This window comes from Sus scrofa, chromosome 10 (genome assembly GCF_000003025.6).
Source record: "Sus scrofa isolate TJ Tabasco breed Duroc chromosome 10, Sscrofa11.1, whole genome shotgun sequence".
NCBI lineage: Eukaryota > Metazoa > Chordata > Mammalia > Artiodactyla > Suidae > Sus > Sus scrofa.
Window position 1 is genome coordinate 32,518,217 of NC_010452.4, and position 22,229 is coordinate 32,540,445.

Genomic DNA, 22,229 nt, shown 5'->3' on the forward strand with positions numbered 1-22,229 from the left:
TAATCAATCACATTTTGCAGAGCACTGAAAGTTCACAGATTTCTTGGTCATGCTGAACAGGTTCATTTTTTTCTTACCTCCCAACTTTTGGAGATCTTTTTCCTTTTCTTTTTTTTTTTTTTTTTTTTTGTCTTTTTGCCTTTTCTAGGACTGCTCCCCCAGCATATGGAGGTTCCCAGGCTAGGGGTCGAATCGGAGCTGTAGCCACTGGCCTACGCCATAGCCATAGCAACGTGGGATCTGCATCTTCGACCTACACCACAGCTCACGGCAAAGCCGGATCCTTAACCCACTGAGCAAGGCCAGGGATTGAACTCGAAACCCCATGGTTCCTAGTCGGAGTCGTTAACCACTGTGCCACGACGGGAACTCCTGGAGATTTTTTTCTAATTGATGATTTTGAGTTTGTGGCCCAATTTTTTCTTAGATGACTTATCTAATTTCCATTCTAATGTAATGTAATGGTACATGAAACAGACTCCAACTTGGGTAAAAATGACCCAAAAAAGTTGACTCCAGTCTGCATTTCCCCATTTGCATATAAATTTTTTTCTTGGGTTCCCCTCATGGCACAGCAGAAACGAATCTGACTAGGAACCATGAGGTTTCAGATTCGATCACTGGCCTTGCTCAGTGGGTTAAGGACCTGGCATTGCCATGAGCTGTGGTGTAGGTCTCAGATGCGGCTCGGACCTGGCATTGCTGTGGCTGTGGTGTAGACCAGCAGCTGTAGCTCAGATTAGACATCTAGCCTGGGAACTTTCATATGCCACAGGCGTGGCCCTAGAAAAGACAGGAAAAAAAAATTTTTTTTCTTAACTGACTATTTAGAGCAGACCCAAAAGGTAGCAAAAGATGGGGCCACCTCTCTCATTCATTATGTGTAGACTGCCATTTTGATGCTGCAGTCAGGCTGGAAATTATTAGGATTTCTTACTCAGATATAGTCTGGCTTCCAACATGGTAAGCCTCTACATTTTATGCAAATAATTATGGCTTGCCAGATCCAATTTAATGGGGTCTCCTGTCTTTCCTCTTTCTGATTACCATGGTTTTTTCATTTGGAAGTCATCTTGGACTCCCTTCTCTTCCCAGCTCTCCACATCTGGTCAGTTGCCCAATTTTTTATGCATCCACTTTCTTTTTGTTTCCACTGTCATTGTCTAATTTAGACCCTTCTTAACCTCACCACCGAATCACGAGTGTTCCTGTTCCCAGTCCATTCACAGTATGAAACCAGATTAATCTTCTAATAAAATGGCTCAGATCGTCCCTCTCTTTTGAAAAGTTTTTTTTTATTGTTTTTTCATTCTTATTGAATTAAATATTATAAGCATTCCACCCCCTCCCTCATGGCTGGTGTCCCAAGACCCCTGTAACAGATCCTAACTCATTATTCTAACCTTCTCTTTCACTGTTCTAGCTACCAAGCTCCTATGTTCCAAACACATTGAATCTTGCATGTTCCCTAAGCATTCTTTGTGCTTTCCTGCTTTGATTCTTTGCTCATGTTTTCCCTATGCCCAGAATACCTTCCCTGCCTCGGTCTCTACCTCATAAATTTCTCTTCTTTCCCCATGGCCCATTGTTAGTACAGTCTTTTTTATAATGTCTTCCCTATTTAGAGGGATTATGTTTTTCTTTTGAATTCTGTGTGTATTTTATCTCTCAAGTTTTATTCTACCTTGTAGTCATTTGTCTACTTCTCCAGGTTAACATCTTAGGTTGTGGAGTAGGGTATATTGTAGGGTAATATCTGTATCTTTGGTCCCCTCAAAAGTGCCTGCTGCATATACATGCTACCAGCTAAGGAGTAAATACTTATGGAGTTATAATTGAAGCTCTGTAACCTATGGAATGAAGATCTTCTAGAATTCCACACCGCCCCCCCATATTTCAGATACTCTGGCCCTAGATGAGGCTATGAGGATAATCTCCATAGGATTCAGTTCCTCTCCTAGGGCTGAGGAGCTTTGGCTCACTGTTACACTCATCAGTTTACTTCCCTTGAGAACAGAAATTGTGTGGCTTCGTTTCTGTCTACAGAGATCTCAAATAAAAGAAGGCCCTGTCATTTGACAGTTAATGAATGTTTATTTATCTCTAAGTTTGTCGTGGACATTTATTGTTAGTTAAAAATGTAATGGGGTCTTTATGTATTAACTGGAATAGTGGTGGAAAAAATCCAGAAAGTATCTCTTTCTAAAAAAATCAAATTTCTTTTTCAGCATGTTTTTTATTTTGATGAAGTCTTTGGTGAGGCGTGCACCAATCGAGATGTGTACATGAAGACTACTCACCCCCTCATTCAGCATATTTTCAATGGGTATGATAGAAATTATTCACTTTTTATTTTCTATTTTCCATAAAAATATTTCTTTATAAATATCCCCTACACTTTTCACTTATTTTGAATTAAAACATGAAATTGTGTTTTGACCTAACAAATTTTTTTTTTTTAGGGCCACAGCTGTGGCATATGGAGGTTCCCAGGCTATCGGTCCAGTTGGAGCTACATCTGCCAGTCTACACCACAGCCACAGCAATGCCAGATCTGAGCCATGTCTGCGACCTACGTCACAGCTCATGGCAATGCTGGGATCCTTAACCCACTGAGTGCGGCCAGGGATCGAACCCTCCTCCTGATGGAATCTAGTCGGTTTCATATCTACTGATCCACAATGGGAGCTCCTTGACCTAACAAATTTAAATTAGATACTCTTCTGGAAAATTCATTGTCTCTGTAGGATTCACAAAGCATTTAGAAATGTATGGCAAAATCTCCTTTTATACTGATGATGTTGATTCTCTGTGCTTAGTGGGAAAATATAAGCTGTCAACAATATTATTTCATCAGAGTCCTCAGAATAAGAAGGTTTAAGGGGTTATAGTTTGAACTTTTAATAATAGGAATTACCTGTTTGGCTATAGTTTCATTAATTTTTTTCATTGGAGTAGAATAGACAAGTGACTGTCACTCACTTTTCATAGATGTAATTTTTTTTTTTTTTTTTTTTGTCTTTTTGCTATTTCTTTGGGCCGCTTCCATGGCATATGGAGGTTCCCAGGTTAGGGGTCTAATAGGAGCTGTAGCCACCGGCCTATGCCAGAGCCACAGCAATGCAGGATCCAAGCCGTGTCTGCAACCTACACCACAGCTCACGGCAACGCCGGATCCTTAACCCACTGAGCAAGGGCAGGATCGAACCCGCAACCTCATGGTTCCTAGTCAGATTCGTTAACCACCGCGCCACGACGGGAACTCCCATAGATGTAATTTTTTAATTTTAAAATAATTATTCATAGGAATTCCCATTTTGGTTCATCAGGTTAAGAATCAAGCTTGGTGTCTGTGAGGATGTGGGTTCAATCCCTGGCCTCACTCAGTGGGTTAAGGATCCAGGCTTGCTGCAAGCTGCATTGGTGGTAGATGCAAATCAGATCTGGCATTGCTGTGGCTATGGTTTAGGGATCTGATTCAACCCCTAGCCTGGGAACTTCCATATGCTGAGGTGCAGCCATTAAAATAAAATAAAATAATTATTCACACTTAAAAAACACCAAATGGGACAGAGTAGGTACTACGGGCCTCTGTTGTATGTTTAAAATGTAGTTAGATACAAGTAGAAAACGCCAAACAACCTGCTAGAGTTGCTGATTTCAGAGTATTTTCACTTTTTAAAAATTTTTAAGTACTGTTTCATTCTTTTTATTTTAACTCACTGAATTTTATTACATTTATAGTTGTACAACGATTCTCACACCCCAATTTATTTTTTTTGCTTTTTTTTTTTTTTTTTTTTTGTCTTTCTTTTGTCTTTTCTAGGGCTGCACCTGTGGCATATGGAGGTTCCCAGGCTGGGGGTCTAATCGGAGCTGTAGCCACCAGCCTACGCCAGAGGCACAGCAACTCAGGATCTGAGCTGAGTCTGCAACCTACACCACATCTCAGGGCAATGCCAGATCCTTAACCCATTGAGCAAGACCAGGGATCAAACCCGTAAGCTCATGGTTCCTAGTTGGATTTGTTAACCACTGAGCCATGATGGGAACTCCTGTTTTTTTTTTTTTTTTTTTTTTTTGCTTTTTAGGGCTGCACCTGTGGCATATGGAGGTTCCCAGGCTAGGGGTCAAATTAGAGCTGTAGCTGCTGGCCTATGCCACAGCCACAGCAACGTAGGCATCTGAGCCTTATCTGCCACCTACACCGCAGCTCACAGCAATGTCGGATCCTCAACCCACTGAGCAAGGCCAGGGATCAAACCTGCATCCTCATGAATGCTAGTCAGATTCATTAACTGCTGAGCCACAGCAGGAACTCCACTTTTATTTTTAAAAATAACTTTTGTGGAAGTTCCCTTGTGGCACAGCAGGTTAAGAATCTGGCGTTGCCACAACTGTGGTGCAGGCCACAGCTGCAGCACAAGCTCAGTCCCTGGCTCAGGAGTTTCCACATGCCACAGGCACGGCCAAAAAAAATAATAACTTTTGTATCTTAAAAAAAATTGAGATGTAATTTACATACATTAAGATGCACATGGAGTTCCCATCGTGGCTCAGCTGTTAGCAAACCTTACTAGCATCCATGAGGACGAGAGTTCGATCCCTGGCCTTGCTCAATGGGTTAAGGATCTGGTGTTGCAGTGAGCTGTGGTGTAGGTTGCAGACACAGATCAGATCCCATGTTGCTGTGGTTGTGGCGTAGGCTGGCAGCTACAGCTCTGATTCAACCCCAAGCCTGGGAACCTCCATATGCCATAGGTGCAGACCTAAAAAGAACAAAGGCAAAAAAAAAAAAAAAAAAAGAAGAAAGAAGATGCAGAGATCTTAATAAATATTCAGGTTTGATGAGTTTTGATGGTTGTGTATATCCAAGTAACCAATACCTAAAACAAGATTATAGAATGTTTCCATTATCCCAGAAAGTTCTCATTCACTTTTTAGTTAATCCTGCTTCCCACCTTCACCCCCAGGTCTTCTATAACCAATGACTTGCTTTCTGTCACTTCAGTTTTGCCTGTTCTAGAATGTCATAAAAATGGGGTCTTTCAAATATATATTTTATGCCTGGCTTCTTTTGCTTGGGATAGTTTTTTTTTTTTTTTTTTTTTTTTCTTTCTAGGGCCACACTTGTGGCATATGGAAGTTCCCAGGCTAAGGGTCGAATCAGAGCTGTAGCTGCTGACCTGCACCACAGCCATAGCAACGCTAGATCAACCCTCGTCTGCTTCCTGCACCAGAGCTTCCTACACCTGCAAGGCCGGATCGGTAACCCACTGAGCGAGGCCAGGGATCAAACCTGCATCCTCATGGATACTAGTCGGGTTCATTACTGCTCAGCCACAATGGGAACTCTCAACATAATGATTTTGATATTAATGCATGTTATTGCATGTATCTATAAATTTTATTGCCAAATAATACTCTCTTCTGTGAATGTACCACAATTTGTTTATCCATTTTCTTGTTGATGGACATTTGGGTTGTTTCCAATTTGGGAGTATTATGAGTAAAGCTCTATGAACATTTTTACACAAATCTTTTTTATGGACATGCTTTAATTTATCTTGAATAAAAACCTAGAAATGGAATTGCCGGACCATAGATAGGATAGGTACATGTTTATAAAAAAGTGGCAGTTTTCCAGAGTTCCCATCACGGCTCAGTGGTTAACAAATCCGACTAGGAACCATGAAGTTGCAGGTTCGATCCCTGGCCTTGTTCAGTGGGTTAAGAATCCGGTGTTGCCATGAGCTCTGGTGTAGGTCCCAGATGCAGCTCGGATCCCGAATTGCTGTGGCCGTGGCATAGGCCGGCACCTACAGCTCTGATTAGACCCCTAACCTGGGAACCTCCATATGCCGCAGGTGCGGCCCTAAAAAGACCAAAAAAAAAAAAAAAAAAATTAGAAAGTGTCAGTTTTCCATGCATTATTTTCTATTCCCAATAGCAATGTATGAGAATTACACTTCTCCGTCCTCACCATATTTGATATTGTTGGTCCTTTTTTTTTGGCTGCACACTCGGCATGTGTAAGTTCAGCAGCAGGATCAAAGTCAGCAGTAACCTGAGCCACAGCAATGACAACACCCAGTCCCTAACCTCTAGGCCAGCATGGAACTCTCTAGTCTTTTTTATTTTAGCCAACTTAATGGGTATGGAACTGTATCTCATTGTGGGTTGGTGTTTTTTTTAAATTTTATTTATTTTTTATGTGTTTATTTTCTTATGACTGCACTCTTGGCATATAGAAATTCCTGGGCCACAGGTTGAGTCTGAGCTGTAGCTGCTACCTATACCACAGCTGTAGCAATGCTGGGTCCTTTAACCCACTGGGCTGGGGATTGAACCCATACCTCTATAGTGACCTGAGCCACAGGAGTTGGGTTCTTTTTTTTTTTTTTTTTTTTTGTCTTTTTGTCTTTTTGCCTTTTTTTGGGCCGCTCCCTTGGCATATGGAGGTTTCCAGGCTAGGGGTCCAATCAGAGCTATAGCTGCTGGCCTAAGCCAGAGCCACAGCAACATCAGATCCAAGACACTTTTGTGACCTACACCACAGCTCACAGCAACATCAGATCCTTAACCCACTGAGCGAGGCCAGGGATCGAACCCACAACCTCATGGTTCCTAGTCTGATTTGTTTTCACTGCAGCACGACAGGAACTCCTATGATTATTATTTTAATAAGTGGGCTAAGGAGTTCCTGTTGTGGCTCAGGGGTGATGAACCTGACTAGTATCCATGAGGATGCAGATTCGATCCCTGGCCTCGCTCAGTGGGTTAAGCATCTGGCGTTGCCATGAGCTGTGGTGTAGGTTGCAAACATGGCTCAGAACCCGGTGTTGCTGTGGCTGTGGTGTAGGTCGGCAGCTGTAGCTCCAATTCAACCCCTAGCCTGGGAACTTCCATATGCTGTGGTGAGGCCCTAAAAAGAAAAAAATAATAAGAATAGTAAATGGGCTAAAAAAGTGAAATCTCTTTCAGATTCAGTGTCTTATGAAGCAATTTTAGGGAGTGCTTTTTGAGAGGGCAAGTTTCTAAAATAAGTTAGGATTTGAATATTTTTAAATTACCAATTTAAAAAAGTTGTAAGGTGAAATTATTTGGTAAGTTCCATAAAGTGTATTAAGAAATTCCTTCATCTGTTGTTTTTTAAAAAAGCTCATCACTAAAATAGAAGATAAGGTAGACATTATTGCGACCTACACCACAGCTCACGGCAATGTCAGATCCTTAACCCACTGAGCAAGACTAGGGATTGAACCCACATCCTCATGGATCCTAGTCGGGATCATTAATTGTTGCACCACCACAAGAATTCCTTTTTCTTTGTTTTTTTTAGATCCTTTCTCTGTAGTCATCTCTCTGTCCACCTCCAACCTCCTCCTTACATAGATAGTCCATACATAGATTTTTCTTGCTGCAAGTAGCTACTTTCATCGTTAATCCAATGGGATTTCTGTTCGAATCTCCAGTAGCTACTTACTATATAACATTATGTTCACTCTCTGCTTAGTTCTACATAGTACATAGGACCCCACAATACTCAGGTAATCTTGGCCTCACTTCCTCCTAAAACATGCTGAGATTGTCAGGTTGGTCTCCCAACTCTCCTGTCTACATCTTATTCTGCAGTTTTTCACACTCACACAGTTTGTATGCACATGCACGAATAATGACTCTCACTTAGAATCATAGGACATCAAAGCTAGAAGGGGGGAGTTCCCGTTATGGCGGAGTGGAAACGAATCCAACTAAGAACCATGAGGTTGTGGATTTGATCACTGGCCTTGCTCAGTGGGTTAAGCATCTGGCGTTACCATGAGCTGTGGTGTAGGTTGCAGACACGGTTCGGATCCTGTGTTGCGATGGCTGTGGTGTAGATTAGCAGCTGTAGCTCCGATTTGACCCCTAGCCTGGGAACCTCCATATTTTGAGGGTGGGGCCCTAAAAAGACAAAGTGAAAAAAAAAAAAAGCTAGAAGGGATCTTAGAAATCAAGTAACCTAGTAATTTATTGATGGAAGTGAAAACTGAGACCCTAAGAGCTCTTTCCTGAGTCCTTCTCCAAATATTTTGCTTAAATTGATTTTACCTGCATCCAAACTTCCTAATAGTCATATGAGTAGTCACCACCATCCTATTTATCACATGGTCTTCTACTATCTACTGTATTTAATTATCTGCTACTTATTTCACCAAATTTATCTTTCAGGATTAACACAATTTTTTTTTCATTAGGGTCATCTAAAGCACCTTACATGAGGTCTTTGTTTCCTTATCTTCTAGAGTTATCATAAAAAATTCCTATAAGAAAACTCGTGTACTATTTTGAGAATTCTTTTCCTCTTCTTGTATTTTTATTTATTTTTATTTTTTATTTTTCACCACGCCCAGGGCATGCGGAAGTTCCTGGGCCAAGGATTGAATCCATGCCATAGCCGTGCCCTGAGCCACTGCAGTGACAGTGCAGGAACCTTAACCCTCTACGCTTCTCCTTCTCATGTTTTTATAATGTAAAGCCCTCTTCTTCTTAAAAGACTGTATGTCTTATAGTTGAATTTTGTCAAGGATTCTTCTTTTCTTTTCTTTTTTTTTTAGGGCCGTACCTGCGGCATGTGGAGGTTCCAAGACTAGGGGTTCAATCAGAGCTTAGCTGCTGGCCTAACACAGCCACGGCAATTCGGGATCTGAGCTGCCTCTGCGACCTACACCACAGCTCATGGCAACACCAGATCTTTAACCCACTGAGCGAGGCCAGGGATCAAACCTGCATCCTCATGGATGCTAGTCGGGTTGGTTAATTGCTGAGCCATTACAGAAACTCCCAAGGATTCCTTTTCTACCTGACTTTTGTCATTAAAAAATATGCGTGTGGGAGTTCCTGCTGTGGCATAAAGAGATCAGCAGTGTCTTTGGAGTGACAAGACGCAGGTTCGATCCCCAGCACAGCGGGTTAAGGACCTGGCATCGCCACAGCTGCAGCATAGGTCACAGCTGTGGCTCATATTTGATCCCTGGCCTGGGAACTCCGTATGTTGTGGGGTGGCCAAAAAATTAAAAATTAAAAAAATATTTAAAAAAATGTGTGTATTAGCATTTATCTTACTAATTAAAAGTAAATACAAATGATTCTTCCCCCAGAGGCAATGCCACTTGCTTTGCATACGGACAGACAGGTGCTGGAAAGACCTACACCATGATAGGAACTCATCAGAACCCAGGACTGTATGCTCTGGCTGCCAAAGATATCTTCCGACAACTGGAAGTGTCCCAGCCAAGAAGGCACCTCTTTGTGTGGATCAGCTTCTATGAAATCTACTGTGGACAGCTTTATGACCTCCTAAACAGAAGAAAAAGGTATTGGATATGAATGGGAAGCTATAAATCTGTTCTTTATTGTTTTAAGCCAGCATCCCACTGAATCATGGGATTTAATGAGAGGCCTTGGTACATTAATGCCCTTTTGTGAAATGAGAGTCTCCTGAATCAGATGCATATTTTTTTGAACTGTCAATTCAACTAGACAAAAATGTAAATTAGCCTTCCGTTATTATTTTTTTAAGTGATCAATGTCCTAATGTTCGTCAAAAACTATATCCCTTTTATTTTGGTCTATGAAAAAGGTCATAATTTCAGGAAGTCAGGAAACCAACACGTACTTAAATCCCTTCCCATTCCTTTGACCTATTATTATACTGGAAGAACTATAAATAATGTTTCCCACTTTCTCTTGTGCTTCCTCCCAATAATCTTAGGGGGAACTTAATGATAGTTTTTTGAAATGAGTAAAAAGAAAAGATGTTTTCTCCACATTGGACTTTTAACCCTTATAAAGCTTAAACGATTGCCCTCGCAATATAATGCAGTATGTTCGAAATGTATCTATTCAGTAACTGATTTTAGTTGTGTTTGTCTGGCATAAACTTTTGTTTAGGTTGAAACAGATGATTTTAACTGAATAGGAGCTATCAACTGACTGGGAGAATAGGGAGGGAAGAGAGTAAGCGAAAGAATAAAAGCTATAATGACAGAATTAACCAGACCTGAGACAGGTTAGGTGCAGCCATACCAGGAGGAGAGGAGTGAGTTGAGGCTGAGTATGGGCAAGTCTGTGGAAACCAAGTCAGTGAAAGAGACTCCCCCCTAGCAAAGGTATCCAAGCCCCTACAGAGCTGTCCAAAGGTGAAGAGCAAGTCCCATATGCTCCAGAAAAGCACTGGAGTTGGGAATAGGGGTGGAGGAGTAGCTTCAGTTCAGTAGGGAGAACACGGTAGGGTGGCCCCCATCATAGGCACAGAGTAGCATACTTAGAAAGGTCACTGAGGTAGGCTTAGGCATGCCACCATCCTGTGGGGTATTTCAACAAAAAGTAGTTGAACTCTCCTTTGAGGAGTTCCCTGGTGGCTCAGTGGGTTAAGGATCCAGCATTGTCACTGCTGTGGCATGGGTTTGATCCCTGGCTGGGGAACTTCCACATGCCATGGACCAGGCCAAAAAAGGATAAAACGAAAAAGGCACCTTCATTTTAGAGATCTTGCAGGTGTTGGGGGTTTAGTCTTGACACAACTGCCAAGTAAAGGAGGGTGCTACTCTGGGGTTGCTTTGGAGAAGACTTGCTTTTCTTTTCTACACGCTCTGTGTCAGTTTGAAGCATCAAGTTAGCTCCATCACAGCTTCTCTTTCAAGCTCCAACACCTTTATTAGGAGCCCTCTCCAGTCAGAATGGCCACTTCCTTTCAAGAACAATTGGCATGAATATAAAAGCCACTGTGTGCTATGCAGTGTGTGTGTGTGTGTATGTGTACATGTGTGTGGTTTGTTTCTTTGTGTGAAGGGACTGTGACTGCAGTTCTTTAATGAATGACCTGATATACTGCCCTGTATTTTTGCATTCTTTAATTGTAGCCACGGGGATGGGAATATGCTAACTACTGGGTTTGAAGCTTCTCCAGAGCTCACTAGGGGAAAACCCACACTTACTCTGCAAGTGTCTTGAGCTGTGGGATTTGGGGGTTGGTTTTTTTTAATGTCTCTGGTTAACTGGTTAATATCTCCTTAATTCCTACCTTTCTGAGATTTCTGAAATGTCCTGCTCCACTGATGGCACTCTTTCTTGTCTTGTTTTTTGGTATTTGGTTTGTTTTTTTTTTTTCTTGGGCTGCACCTGTGGCATGTGGAAGTTCCCAGGCCAAAGATGGACAGGAGCCACAGCAACAACAACCCCGGGCCATTGCAGTGACAATGCAGGATACTTAACCTTCTGCACCACAAGGGAATTCCCACCCTTTCTTATTCATTTAGAGCTGTTATGACTTACCCTGTTGTTTTTGAAATAAAATGTACTTTCTATAAATGGGGCTTCAACAAAGGTATATAGAAGTGTATATGGTCAGCCCACCTCTTAAACTAGAAACCAGAGTTTAAAGACCTTAAAATTAACTCTTTCAAGTAGAGGATAAGTTATCTTTATACCTTTGCAGAAAAAGTGATACTTCTTACTTATATGACTTAAAAATAACAGCAGCACTGGAGTTCCCGCTGTGGTGCAATGGGATGGGCAGCATCTCTGCAGCACCAGGGCACAGATTTGATACCCTGCCCAGCACAGTGGGTTTAGAGGATCCGAAGTTGCCACAACTGCGGCTCCTCTGATCCCTGGCCGGGGAAGTCCATATACTGCAGGGGAGCCAAAAAAACAAACAAACAAACAAAACCACAGCAGTACATTTTAGACTGCTCATGAGGAGCTTTTCTGGGGTGAGCTCAGGGTACAGGGCCTGGGAAATATGTTCAGGAGTGATGAGAGGGCTCTGAAAGCTAGATCCTTCTTTTATTCCAGAAGCTCAGCTGTTCCAATAGAGTTGTCTTCTGAGAGGTCATGGGCACTGATGAGGCAGTTTCCTATCCTTTGTAAACATTTGGAAACTTGGGGTGAGAAAAAAAGTTTTTGAGAAAATGATTTCTATTTTTGGCTATGAAGTGAAATTCCATTATTAACTTATCAGTATCTTATTCAGGGAGAAAATAATGTTAGATGCTGATAGATTCAGTATAGTCCCATTGGTGGATTTGGCCGTTCATTACCTGACACGCAGCCCTGAGGCTTTCACTTGCAGCATCAGCTCTTCCTTGCTCCCTTAGAAGATGTTTCAGGACTCCTTAAGTTGCAAGCTGTAAAATAAAACCCCAATTTTACTGACTCAAGCATTTAGGGAAGTCATTGGCTCATATAACTAGAAAACCTTGACAGTTAGGCCTTAGGGTCTTTTTAGTCTAGCAGTTGAATATTATAAAGACCTAGTTTCTTTGCATCTCTCTGCTCTACCTTCTATGGTGTTGGCTTCATTCCAAAACTGTCTCTTGAGGATGCAAGAGGACTGCCACTGTTCCTAGGGCCCATGCTTTCACTTTCAGAGAGAAAAAGAGAGCACCTCCCCTCTGCCAGGCACTTAACAACCAGAGACTGGGACTTTATTTTGATTGGACCAGCAGAGATCCCATACACATTCCTAAACCAATCACTGTAGCCAGGAATACAGCCTTGGCAGAGGCCTCAGTCTGTTCATTGTAGCCAAAGATGCTGACTTGTTTACAAGCAAAAACAACTCCTGAAGCCTGGGGCTGAAGTCAGCAGGTGTAGGGGTGGGCCAGGAGAATGCTCATCCATCCCACCCAGACAGCAACACTGCTGCTTACTGGGGGTGCCTACTGTTGGAGCTCTGCCATACCAACCATGTTCTTGCATCTACAGGCTCTTTGCAAGAGAAGATAGCAAGCATGTGGTACAGATAGTGGGACTGCGAGAACTTCAGGTGGATAGTGTGGAGCTTCTCTTAGAGGTAATTCTTTCTCTTTTACTACCTCACCGTAGCAGCCTAATTACAAGGTAAGACTTTGTTTTTCAGATTTAGGCAAGGGGTAATGACAAACACACCATTCCACATTTATAAGGTATGGATCATCCTCTGAGAGGAAGGCTCCTTTCTCTACAAAGTTGTTCAAGGCCTTGATAGTGGGAGACAGGGCATGTGGGAGAACCTAATGCATGAGAAATACTTTGGGGTCAATTTCAAAGGCTGCTAATGTGTATTTTTATGGTAGTGGTCTCTGGTAGAGGCTTCTGGAGAGAAATACTCTTTTTAAAAAATATTTATTTATTTGTTGCTTTTTATGGCTGCACATGTGACATATGGAGGTTCCCAGGCTAGGAGTCGAATCGAAGCTGCAGCTGCTCGCCTATACCCACAGCCACAGCAACACCAGATCTGAGCCATGTTTGCAATCTACACCACAGCTCATGGCAACGCCAGATTCCCAACTCACTGAGCAAGGCCAGGGATCAAACCCTCAACCTCATGGTTCCTAGTAGGACTTATTTCTACTGCGCTACAGCAGGAACTCCCAAAATATTATTTTAAATAAAAATTTTAATAGGTAATATTTTCACATGGATTCAAAATTCAAAAAGCCCAGTGAAAATATTCTTTCCATTCTCTTTTCCTGAGGCAACTAATTTATGTTGTAGTTTTTTGTGTATCCTTCCAAGGGCGTTTTAAAATCTTTTTCATGTTCAACCCTTTAAATTATACAATTTAGTGATTTTTTTTTTTTTTTTAGTATTTTCAAAAAGCTGTACAGGAGCTCCTGTTGTGGCTCAGCAGGTTAAGAACTCGACTAGTATCCAGGAGGATATGGGTTCAATCCCTGGCCTCACTAGTGAGTAAAGGATCTGGCATTGCTGCAAGCTGCAGCTTGGATCCAGTTTTGCTATGACTGTGGCGTAGGCCTCAGCTGCAGCTCCAGTTCGACCCCTTGCCCAGGAACTTCCATATGCTGTGGGTGCGACCATAATAAAAAACAAAACGAAACAAAAAAAAACCTGTACAGTCATCACCGCTATCTAATTCCAGAATATTTTGTCACACCAAAATGAAACCCTGTACTATTAGCAGTTATTCCTTATTTCCCAGCCCCTGGCGCCTGACAGTCACTAATTTCTACTTCCATGGATTTACCTATTCTGGCCATATCATATAAATGTAATCACATAATATACAAGCTTTGTCTCTGGCTTCTTTCACTTAGAGAAATGTTTTCAGTCTTCAGTCATCTTGTTGAATGCATCAGTACTTCATTCCTTTTTATGGCTGAATAATATTCTATTGTATGGTGTCAGTACTTTATTCATCCATCAGTTGATGGACATGTGGGTTGTTGGAATCTTTTGGCTATTATGAATGATGCTGCTACAAACATTCATGTGCAGGTTTTGTGTGGACATATGTTTTCAGTTTTCTTGAGTATATGCTTAGGAGTGGAGTTGCTGAGTCATACTTTTTGAGGAACTGCCAAACTGTGTTCCAAAGTGGCCGCACCATTTTACATTCCCACCAGCAATGTATGAAAGTGGGTGTTATTTTAAAAGCTCCCAAGGTGATTCTAACATGTAGCCATCATAGTCCTTCTAGTATATCCAACAAGCCTCGCTAGACTCAAAGTGAGAAGGCTGGAAAGACAGGCTACATACTTAACAATAGCCACCTTCACAATGGCTTCAGAGTACATACCTCCAGGGACTTGGGTGTATGAAATGGTGGGGTGGGAGTTCCTGTTGTGACTCAGTGGGTTAAGAACTCAACTAGTATCCATGAAAATGTGGGTTTGATCCTTGGCCTTGCTCAGTGGGTTAAGGACCCAGCGTTGCTGTGAGCTATAGAGTAGGTCGCCAGTGTGGCTTGGATCTGGCATTGCTGTAGCTGTGCATAGGCCTGCAGCTGCAGCTGCAGTTCAACCCTTAGCCTGGGAACTTCCATATGCTGCAAGTGCGGCCCTAAAAATACAAAAAAAAAAAAAAAAAAAAGAAAAAGAAAGAAAGAAATGCAAAAAGAAAAATGGTGAGGTGGCCCACCATTGATGGTATCTTTTTCTAATAGCTTTTTTTTTCCTGGAACAAATAGGTAAATTTCATTTAAGAGCTGGGACTTTGAATTTGTGTGATTATCTGAGTCCTGGGATTCCCACACAAAAGTGTGTGGGACAGGCCCACTGGGCAAAAAAAAAAAAAAAAAAGTGCGTGGGACAGGGAGTTCCCTGGTGGCCTAGTGATTAAGGATCCAGTGTGGTCACTGTTATGGTGTGGGTTTGATTCCTGGCCCGGGAACTTCAACATGCTGTGGGCACAGGCACAGCCACAGCCCCCAAAAAGGTGTAGAACATGTTGAAGGGGCTTCACTGAGACTCTTGCCCATTCTTAACCTGCCTAGCGCTCCTTCCACTGTGGAGTCCTAAGGACATTGTTTCTCATACACCTCTTCCCTGCAGTCCTTGTGCCTCCACCTCCCCTAGCCATTCCTTCACTGGCTGGGAATTTCAGGAGAGTTGGTCCTCGTGATGCTGTTGTCCCTGGAAGTTAGAACATTTGAATGGGAAAGGATCAAACACTAAAAAGAAGTCCCTTTTCCTTGGCTTTAAGTCATAACTGTATTATTGTGTGCCCTGGTGTCAAATCACTCTCACCCTGGAAGAGCTGATGGTACTGCTCTATCTTAGGTGTGTTTTCTAAGAAAAACAGAAAGAAGTTTCTTGTTAGTCATCACATTACTGCCATTGATACCCTCAGTCTGTGATACATATGAGGTTGTACAAGATGGAAGCCAGGTGAGATCAGGGTGGAAAGTTAATATAAATTATGGATGTCTGACATGGTTACCCTCATAAACATTTATTGGCTTGAAACAAGAGGACTTGCTAACTCAGGTGTCACTATTCGTGCTCACTCAGGTATCACCCCGTGTGTTTGCTCAAGTTCACCTTCAGGTGTCATCCTCATGTGTGTCACCATCACAGATCACCCTCAGGCTTGCTCAGGCATGGCCACCTGTTGTCTGCCCACACAGACTGACAGCTTCATTTTCACAGGACTGTCCTTCCTCCAGGTGTATTTTATTACTGGTCTTAGCAGTGTGGGTACCAGGATTTTCCTGACTTTATAGAGGACTCCATGACTTATCCAGATTCAGAATCAAGATTTTGTCTGTCAGGCAAATGATTGGCATTTTTTCTTTTTTAAGGGCCACAGGTGCAGCATATGGAGGTTCCCAGGCTAGGGGTTTGAATTGGAGCTGCAGCTGCCGGCCTACACCGCAGCCACAGCAATGCCACATCTGAGCCGCATCTGCGACCTACACCACAACTCACGGCAACGCCAGATCCTTAATCCACTGAGCGAGGTCAGGAATTGAACCCTCATCCTCATGGATACTAGTCAGGTTCGTTTCCACTGCACCACAGCAGGAACTCCAACAGGCATTTTTTTCAGTCGTAGGGATTTTTCAGATTTTTAAGTCATTCCTGCAGACATTTCACATACTGACTGGTATCCATTCCCAAACTTGTAATAAATCTGTTTCATGCTGTATCATTGCCTTGGTTGTAATTGGTAGCAGAGGCCCACAGAGCAGGAGCTTCCCCTAGATGAGCCTTAGTTGTGTGCTGGTGATAGAGTCTCAGTCTATGCACAGTGCTTATCCTGCTGAAGTGCTCATAGCCCATTTTGGTATTTGTGCGGGAAGCTTAGTGATTAAGGTGTGGATGGAGAGGGGTCCCAGGGCCGTGTATCCTTGAGCACGTCCTTTACCTTCTGAGCCTGAAACATGTGGATGATAGTAGATGATGGGCTTGGGTGATAGAGAAGAAAATGAGATAATGTACATACGATGTTTCTGTAATACTAGTTCAGTTGGTCACATCCATTCTTATTAATAAGCCCTGAATATTTCCCAGTGCCACAGAATTCAGCAGTTGTCTCTACTTTCTATTGTAGCAGGTCCCCATTTCACTACTCACATAACATGTTTTATCTAAAAGACCTACATTTAGAAATGTGCCCAATAGACTTTAGTTTTGGAAGTAAGAATTTAAGAAGAGGCAGAAAGAGGAAAGGAGGGCCCAGTGATTGTTAAGGTGATTGCATTAATTTTGCTCTGCTCCTAGTCTTGCATTTCCCCCCAAATGGGTTCTCTCTTTTCCTTCTTTATTTCCTTCCTTCCCTCACTCCTTTGGGGTTTTTTGTTTGTTTGTTTTTTGTTTTTATTTTTTTGCTGAGCCTGTGGCATAAGGAAGTTCCCAGGCCAGGGATCAAAACCCACACCACAGCAGTGACCCAAGACGCTGCAGTGACCACACCAGATCCTTAACCCACTATGTCACAAGGGAACTCCTTTTTAAAATTTTTAATTGTGCTAGGGAGCCCATGGAAACTGATGTTGATTGAGAAAGCACTATTCCCCATGAAACTCTGATTGCTCTACATTTTTTTAAAAGGAATGGTTTTTTTAAGTTTCAGAAGTTTACACAAAGATGTTAGTTCTTTAGTATTTTTTTAATTAATGTTTATTGAGATCTTACTATGTGTCAATAGTAGTACTGAGTGCCTTACATAATACATATTATCTTTTTTTTTTTTTTTTTTTTTGTCTTTTTAGGGCTGCACCCGAAGCATATGGAGGTTCCCAGGCTAGGGGTCGAATCAGAGCTGTAGTTGCCGGCCTGCACCACAGCCACAGCAATGCCAGATCCAAGCCGTGTCATAGCACAGCTTATGGCAACACTGGATCCTTAACCCACTGAGCAAGGCCAGGGATTGAACTGCGTCCTCATGGATGCTGGTCAGATTAGTTTCTGCTGAACCACCACAGGAATTCCTACATATTATCTTTTTCAGTCCTCGTAAGTAACCTGTGAGATTACCATTTTATAAATAAGAAACGGGAGCCTTGAAAAGTTAAGTGATTTGCAAAAAGTTCTTGCATTGCAAAAGTTCAAACAGCCATATTGTCAGAGCTGGCATGTGAACCAGACAGTATAATTTCAAATATTACTCCTAACTGCTATGCTAGAATTGTATGTCATTTACAAAAGTTTGTCTGATGACCTTTACAGACTGCTTCATCTTTACCTCTTAGAGCTCAGTCGCTTTATTCCACAGTTTCTAAAAAACATCATGATTGCAGACTGTTCCTGAAGCTGAGAAAACTAGACCATGGACAATAAATTCCTTTATGTTTTCTCTAAAAGGCATTTAGTCAGGAAAGTTCTCCTCAACATGTTGGATTTTCTTTTCTTTGGTTCTTTTTTTTTAATGGCTACATGCACGATGTATGGAAGATCCTGGCCAGGGACTGAATCCAAGCCACAGCTGCAACCTATGCCACAGCTACGGCAATGCTGAATGCTTCAGCCCACTGCAGTGGACTGGGGATTAAACCTGTGCCTCCACAGCGACCCGAGCCACTGCATTAGGATTCTTAACCCACTGAACCACCGTGGGAACTCCCATGTTGACCTTCCTTCCTCCTGCCCTCCCTCGCTTTCTTTCTTTTTAGGGCCACACCCTTGGTGTATGGAAGTTTCCAGGCTAGGGGTCGAATCAGAGCCACAGCTGCTGGCCTACACCACAGCCACAGCAGCATGAGTTCTGAGCCTTGTCTGTGACCTACCCCACAGCTCACAGCAAGGCCAGGGATCGAACCCACGTCCTCATAGATACTAGTTGGATTCATTACTGCTGAGCCATGATGGGAACTCCCTGTCAAATATTTTTAAAGTTTTTCACCTTTTTGATTCTCAGTAATCAGCACGCCTCCCCAAATCTGGGCAACATGTTCACGTATGGCTGTGTTTTCAGTGGCTTGAGACCACTCCTAAGGCTTCACCTCTTCTCTCCCGTTCCCTTGTGGCCAGAGTAACCCAAGTTAGTCTGTCCTCCCATCTGGAGGGGCAGTGGCCCCAAGGGAAATCATGCTTGGGGCACTTGCGAGAACTCATCACTCATCATGTTCCCACCCATCAGGCCTGGTCTCCTTTATGACGGCACCGCGGCGGAACAGGTGGATGTGATCATTCATTCTGTGATGCACATTTCTGTCCTTTGCTTCAGTTACTACGATAAATGGGCATTATGGGACCTTACTTTGGAGCCAAGTTATGCACTAGGGATTTTAGTCAGGTTACATCCATCAAAGATATTAAAAAGAGCATATGAGATCAAGAGGTAAATTAGCTCTTGAGCTATTGAATGTTCTCCCCCAAGATTAGTATTCCACATTGTTTTCATTGCTCTTGGGTACTTACTGTTTATGATTTAGTGTTTAGGCAGCTTTCCACATGGAGGGAAAAGACTGCAGTGGACTGACAAAGCTCTATGTCTGAGCTCTTCCACTCTCAGCCAACTCTGAGGGGCCAGAGGGCTTTGTTTACTCCTTGGGGAAGTCACCTTATGGATGTTATTTTCAGGTGATCCTGAAGGGCGGCAAAGAGCGCAGCACCGGAGCCACTGGAGTTAATGCAGACTCCTCTCGTTCTCATGCTGTCATCCAAATTCAGATCAAAGACTCAGCCAAGAGGACATTTGGCAGGTGAGCTGGAAACATGCAGGGAATCGCATCGTCTGTGACGTTGAAATATGTGTTGCTAACAACAGGACATCCTGACACCACAGAGTTCTTTATTTCAGGGATACAGAGTAGAGTTGTTAGCTCTGAAATAAATCATTGTCCTGAAGTGCCATCAGTTGATTAACCATGAAGTAATGACCTATTGTTGGTCAACCCTAAGTTATTAAAAGGGACATTGATTGTGTCTGACACGAAACAGTATCAGCAGAGGAAAAGTAGGAAATGCATCTGAGAGAGCTTATAGGTAAAAAAGAAGAAGAAGGAAAATGAATCCATCCTTCTTGAAAGAAGCCATAAGACAATTGGGTACGTTCATTGCCTCTCTGCTGCTGTCTCGGCTATCTCTGCCACAGTGATGGATGAGCCTATCTCACCTCTGAGTAATGAGTCTTTTTTTTTTTTTTTTTTTTGGCTGGAAAGCAGCCCACAAAAGTTTCTGTTTAATTATCTAAGTGGTCACCTAAGTGATTTGCATTGTGATCATTTCGCCTTATGGGAAGAATGTTTAATTAATTTTAGTCATACTTTCTCACAAATGATTAAAACCAACAGGAGGATCTAAGTGAACAGTGCCAGCGAGAACTAACAGGATCAGAATCTTTCGATACTTGGGGAAGCTGACAGCAGTGTCGTTTCTATCCTGAGAATGAGCCAGTGTTGATTTCTTCCTGTCATCACAAAATGCTGGCTGGTGTAAAAATAAACCAAAACCCCAAATAATTCACCCGTGCTGTGTCTTTTCTCCAGGATCTCTTTTATCGACTTGGCTGGCAGTGAAAGAGCAGCAGATGCCAGAGACTCGGATAGACAGACAAAGATGGAAGGTGCAGAAATAAACCAGAGTCTTCTGGCTGTAAGTTGTTCAAAACCTTTCATCTAAAAAATCCTTCCTGAGAGGCTATCCAGACGTGGCTCAGCAGAATCAAATCTGACAGTATCCCTGAGGACCCAGGTTTGATCTCTGGCCTCGCTCAGCAGGTTAAGGATACGGTGTTGCTGTGAGCTGTGGTGTAGGTCAAAGACACAGCTCGGATCCCGAGTTGCTGTGGCTGTGGTATAGGCTGGGAGCTGTAGGTCCGATTTAACCCCTAGCCTGGGAACTTCCATATGCTGTGGATGTGGCCCTAAAAAGCAAAAGAAAAAAAAAATTTTTTTTTTAAAAATCCTTCCTGAGAGGTTTTGCCCCTTGTCATGCAGCCAAAATGGTGAGAGGTTGGAGTTCGGGCATGCTCTTATCTGGCCGTGGAAATTGCAAGTTGGACATGGAGGCTGCCGAGTCAGATTCTCAGCAATTCTAGACAACTCCTCCCTCCTCTCCCTGCCTTCTTTTCCTTTGGTCAATCCCTGCCAGTTAGGAACAGAGAAGTATTTCTATGGTTGCTTGAATAGTTAACTTAGGTAAACTTTCTCCCTCTCATCAAGTTTTAAAGTTAATTTTTCAAACGTGCAATAGTAGAACAAATAGTGTAATGATCTCCCAAATACTTGTCACCCACCTTCAACCTGTGAAAAATCTAACCAATCCTCTCCTTCCCTTGGTTGGATTATTTTAGGTTTTTTGATCATTTGCTTGTTTGTTTGGTTTTTTTTTTAGGGCTGCACCTGAAGCATATGGAGGTTCCCAGGCTAGGGGTCCAGTTGGAGCCGTAACCGCCAGCCTATGCCAGAGCCACATCAATGCCAGAACTGAGCCACATCTGTGACCTGCACCACAGCTCATGGGAACACCAGATCCTTAACCCACTGATCGAGGCCAGGAATCGAACCCCCATCCTCATGGATACTAGTTGGGTTCTTTACTGCTTAGCCACAACAGGAACTCCATACGTGTGATATTTGATGTGCTTGTTATTCTGTCACTTTGCAGCTGAAGGAATGTATCCGCGCATTGGATCAGGAACACACCCATACTCCCTTCAGGCAAAGCAAATTAACTCAGGTAAAGTTAAATATGAGCTTTGAGTTCTGGTTCACTCATGTGTTCCTTCTTCCTTTCATTTATTCTTTCAGCAGAGCATGCACTGCCAGCAAGCCATGATACTACCTGGGTGGGGGGAGGGGGAGGGAGAAGTCTTCCTTTCTTCCAGGAGCTGTCAATCTAGGAGGAGAGAGGGGCCCCCCCCAGGCAGAGATACTTGCAGTACGGAGCAGCCAGGCTCCCATGGGGGCAGCAGTGATCACCATTTAACAGCGTTACGCTTATTTCTTTTTTCTTTTTTTGTTTTTTAAGGCTATATCTGTGGCATATGGAAGTCCCCAGGCTAGGGGTTGAATCGGAGCTGCAGCTGCTAACCTTCACCACAGCCACAGCAACTCGGGATCCAAGCCGCCACTGCACCCTACACCACAGCCCATGGCAACACTAGATCCCAAGCCCCTGAGCGGAGCCAGAGATCGAACCGCCACCCACATGGATACCAGTCAGATCTGTTCTGCTGCACCACACCGGAAACTCCAAAATGTGCTTCTTGATGAGTGAGAAAGCGCAGCAAGTCAGCATCTGTAATGGCTGTGCAAGAGTGGCGCTTGAGGGGGTCTGCCTAGTACGGACGGCTGTGAAGACAGTTGTGGGTGCTCCTGGTTGCCTTCTGCACCAGGTCCTGTGCACAGTAGAGGACAGTCTAGGTAGAAGGCAGTCCAGGTGAGGATCCTTATGTTCTGGGGCAGGTTTTCATTCTGTGCACAGGACCTGGGGCAGAATCTGTAACACCATAGTGCCTTACTAGTTAGAATTGGTGACCTGTAGGTTAGATTGCTTTTTTTCAAACATGTG

The 22,229-nt window shown here is 43.0% G+C and overlaps 1 protein-coding gene across 3 annotated transcripts in view; it reads left to right on the top strand.

Annotated features, from left to right (window-relative positions):
- The window catches only part of KIF24 (kinesin family member 24), a 98,149-nt gene that overhangs the window by 63,602 nt on the left and 12,318 nt on the right, over window positions 1-22,229 (top strand). For all 3 annotated transcript variants that reach the window (XM_013980172.2, XM_013980171.2, XM_003130663.6), the window contains 6 exons: window positions 2,229-2,326; window positions 9,144-9,359; window positions 12,754-12,841; window positions 19,296-19,417; window positions 20,204-20,309; window positions 21,324-21,395. In XM_013980172.2, the coding sequence (XP_013835626.2) occupies window positions 2,229-2,326; window positions 9,144-9,359; window positions 12,754-12,841; window positions 19,296-19,417; window positions 20,204-20,309; window positions 21,324-21,395 (702 nt within the window). The remainder of the gene's footprint in view (window positions 1-2,228; window positions 2,327-9,143; window positions 9,360-12,753; window positions 12,842-19,295; window positions 19,418-20,203; window positions 20,310-21,323; window positions 21,396-22,229) is intronic.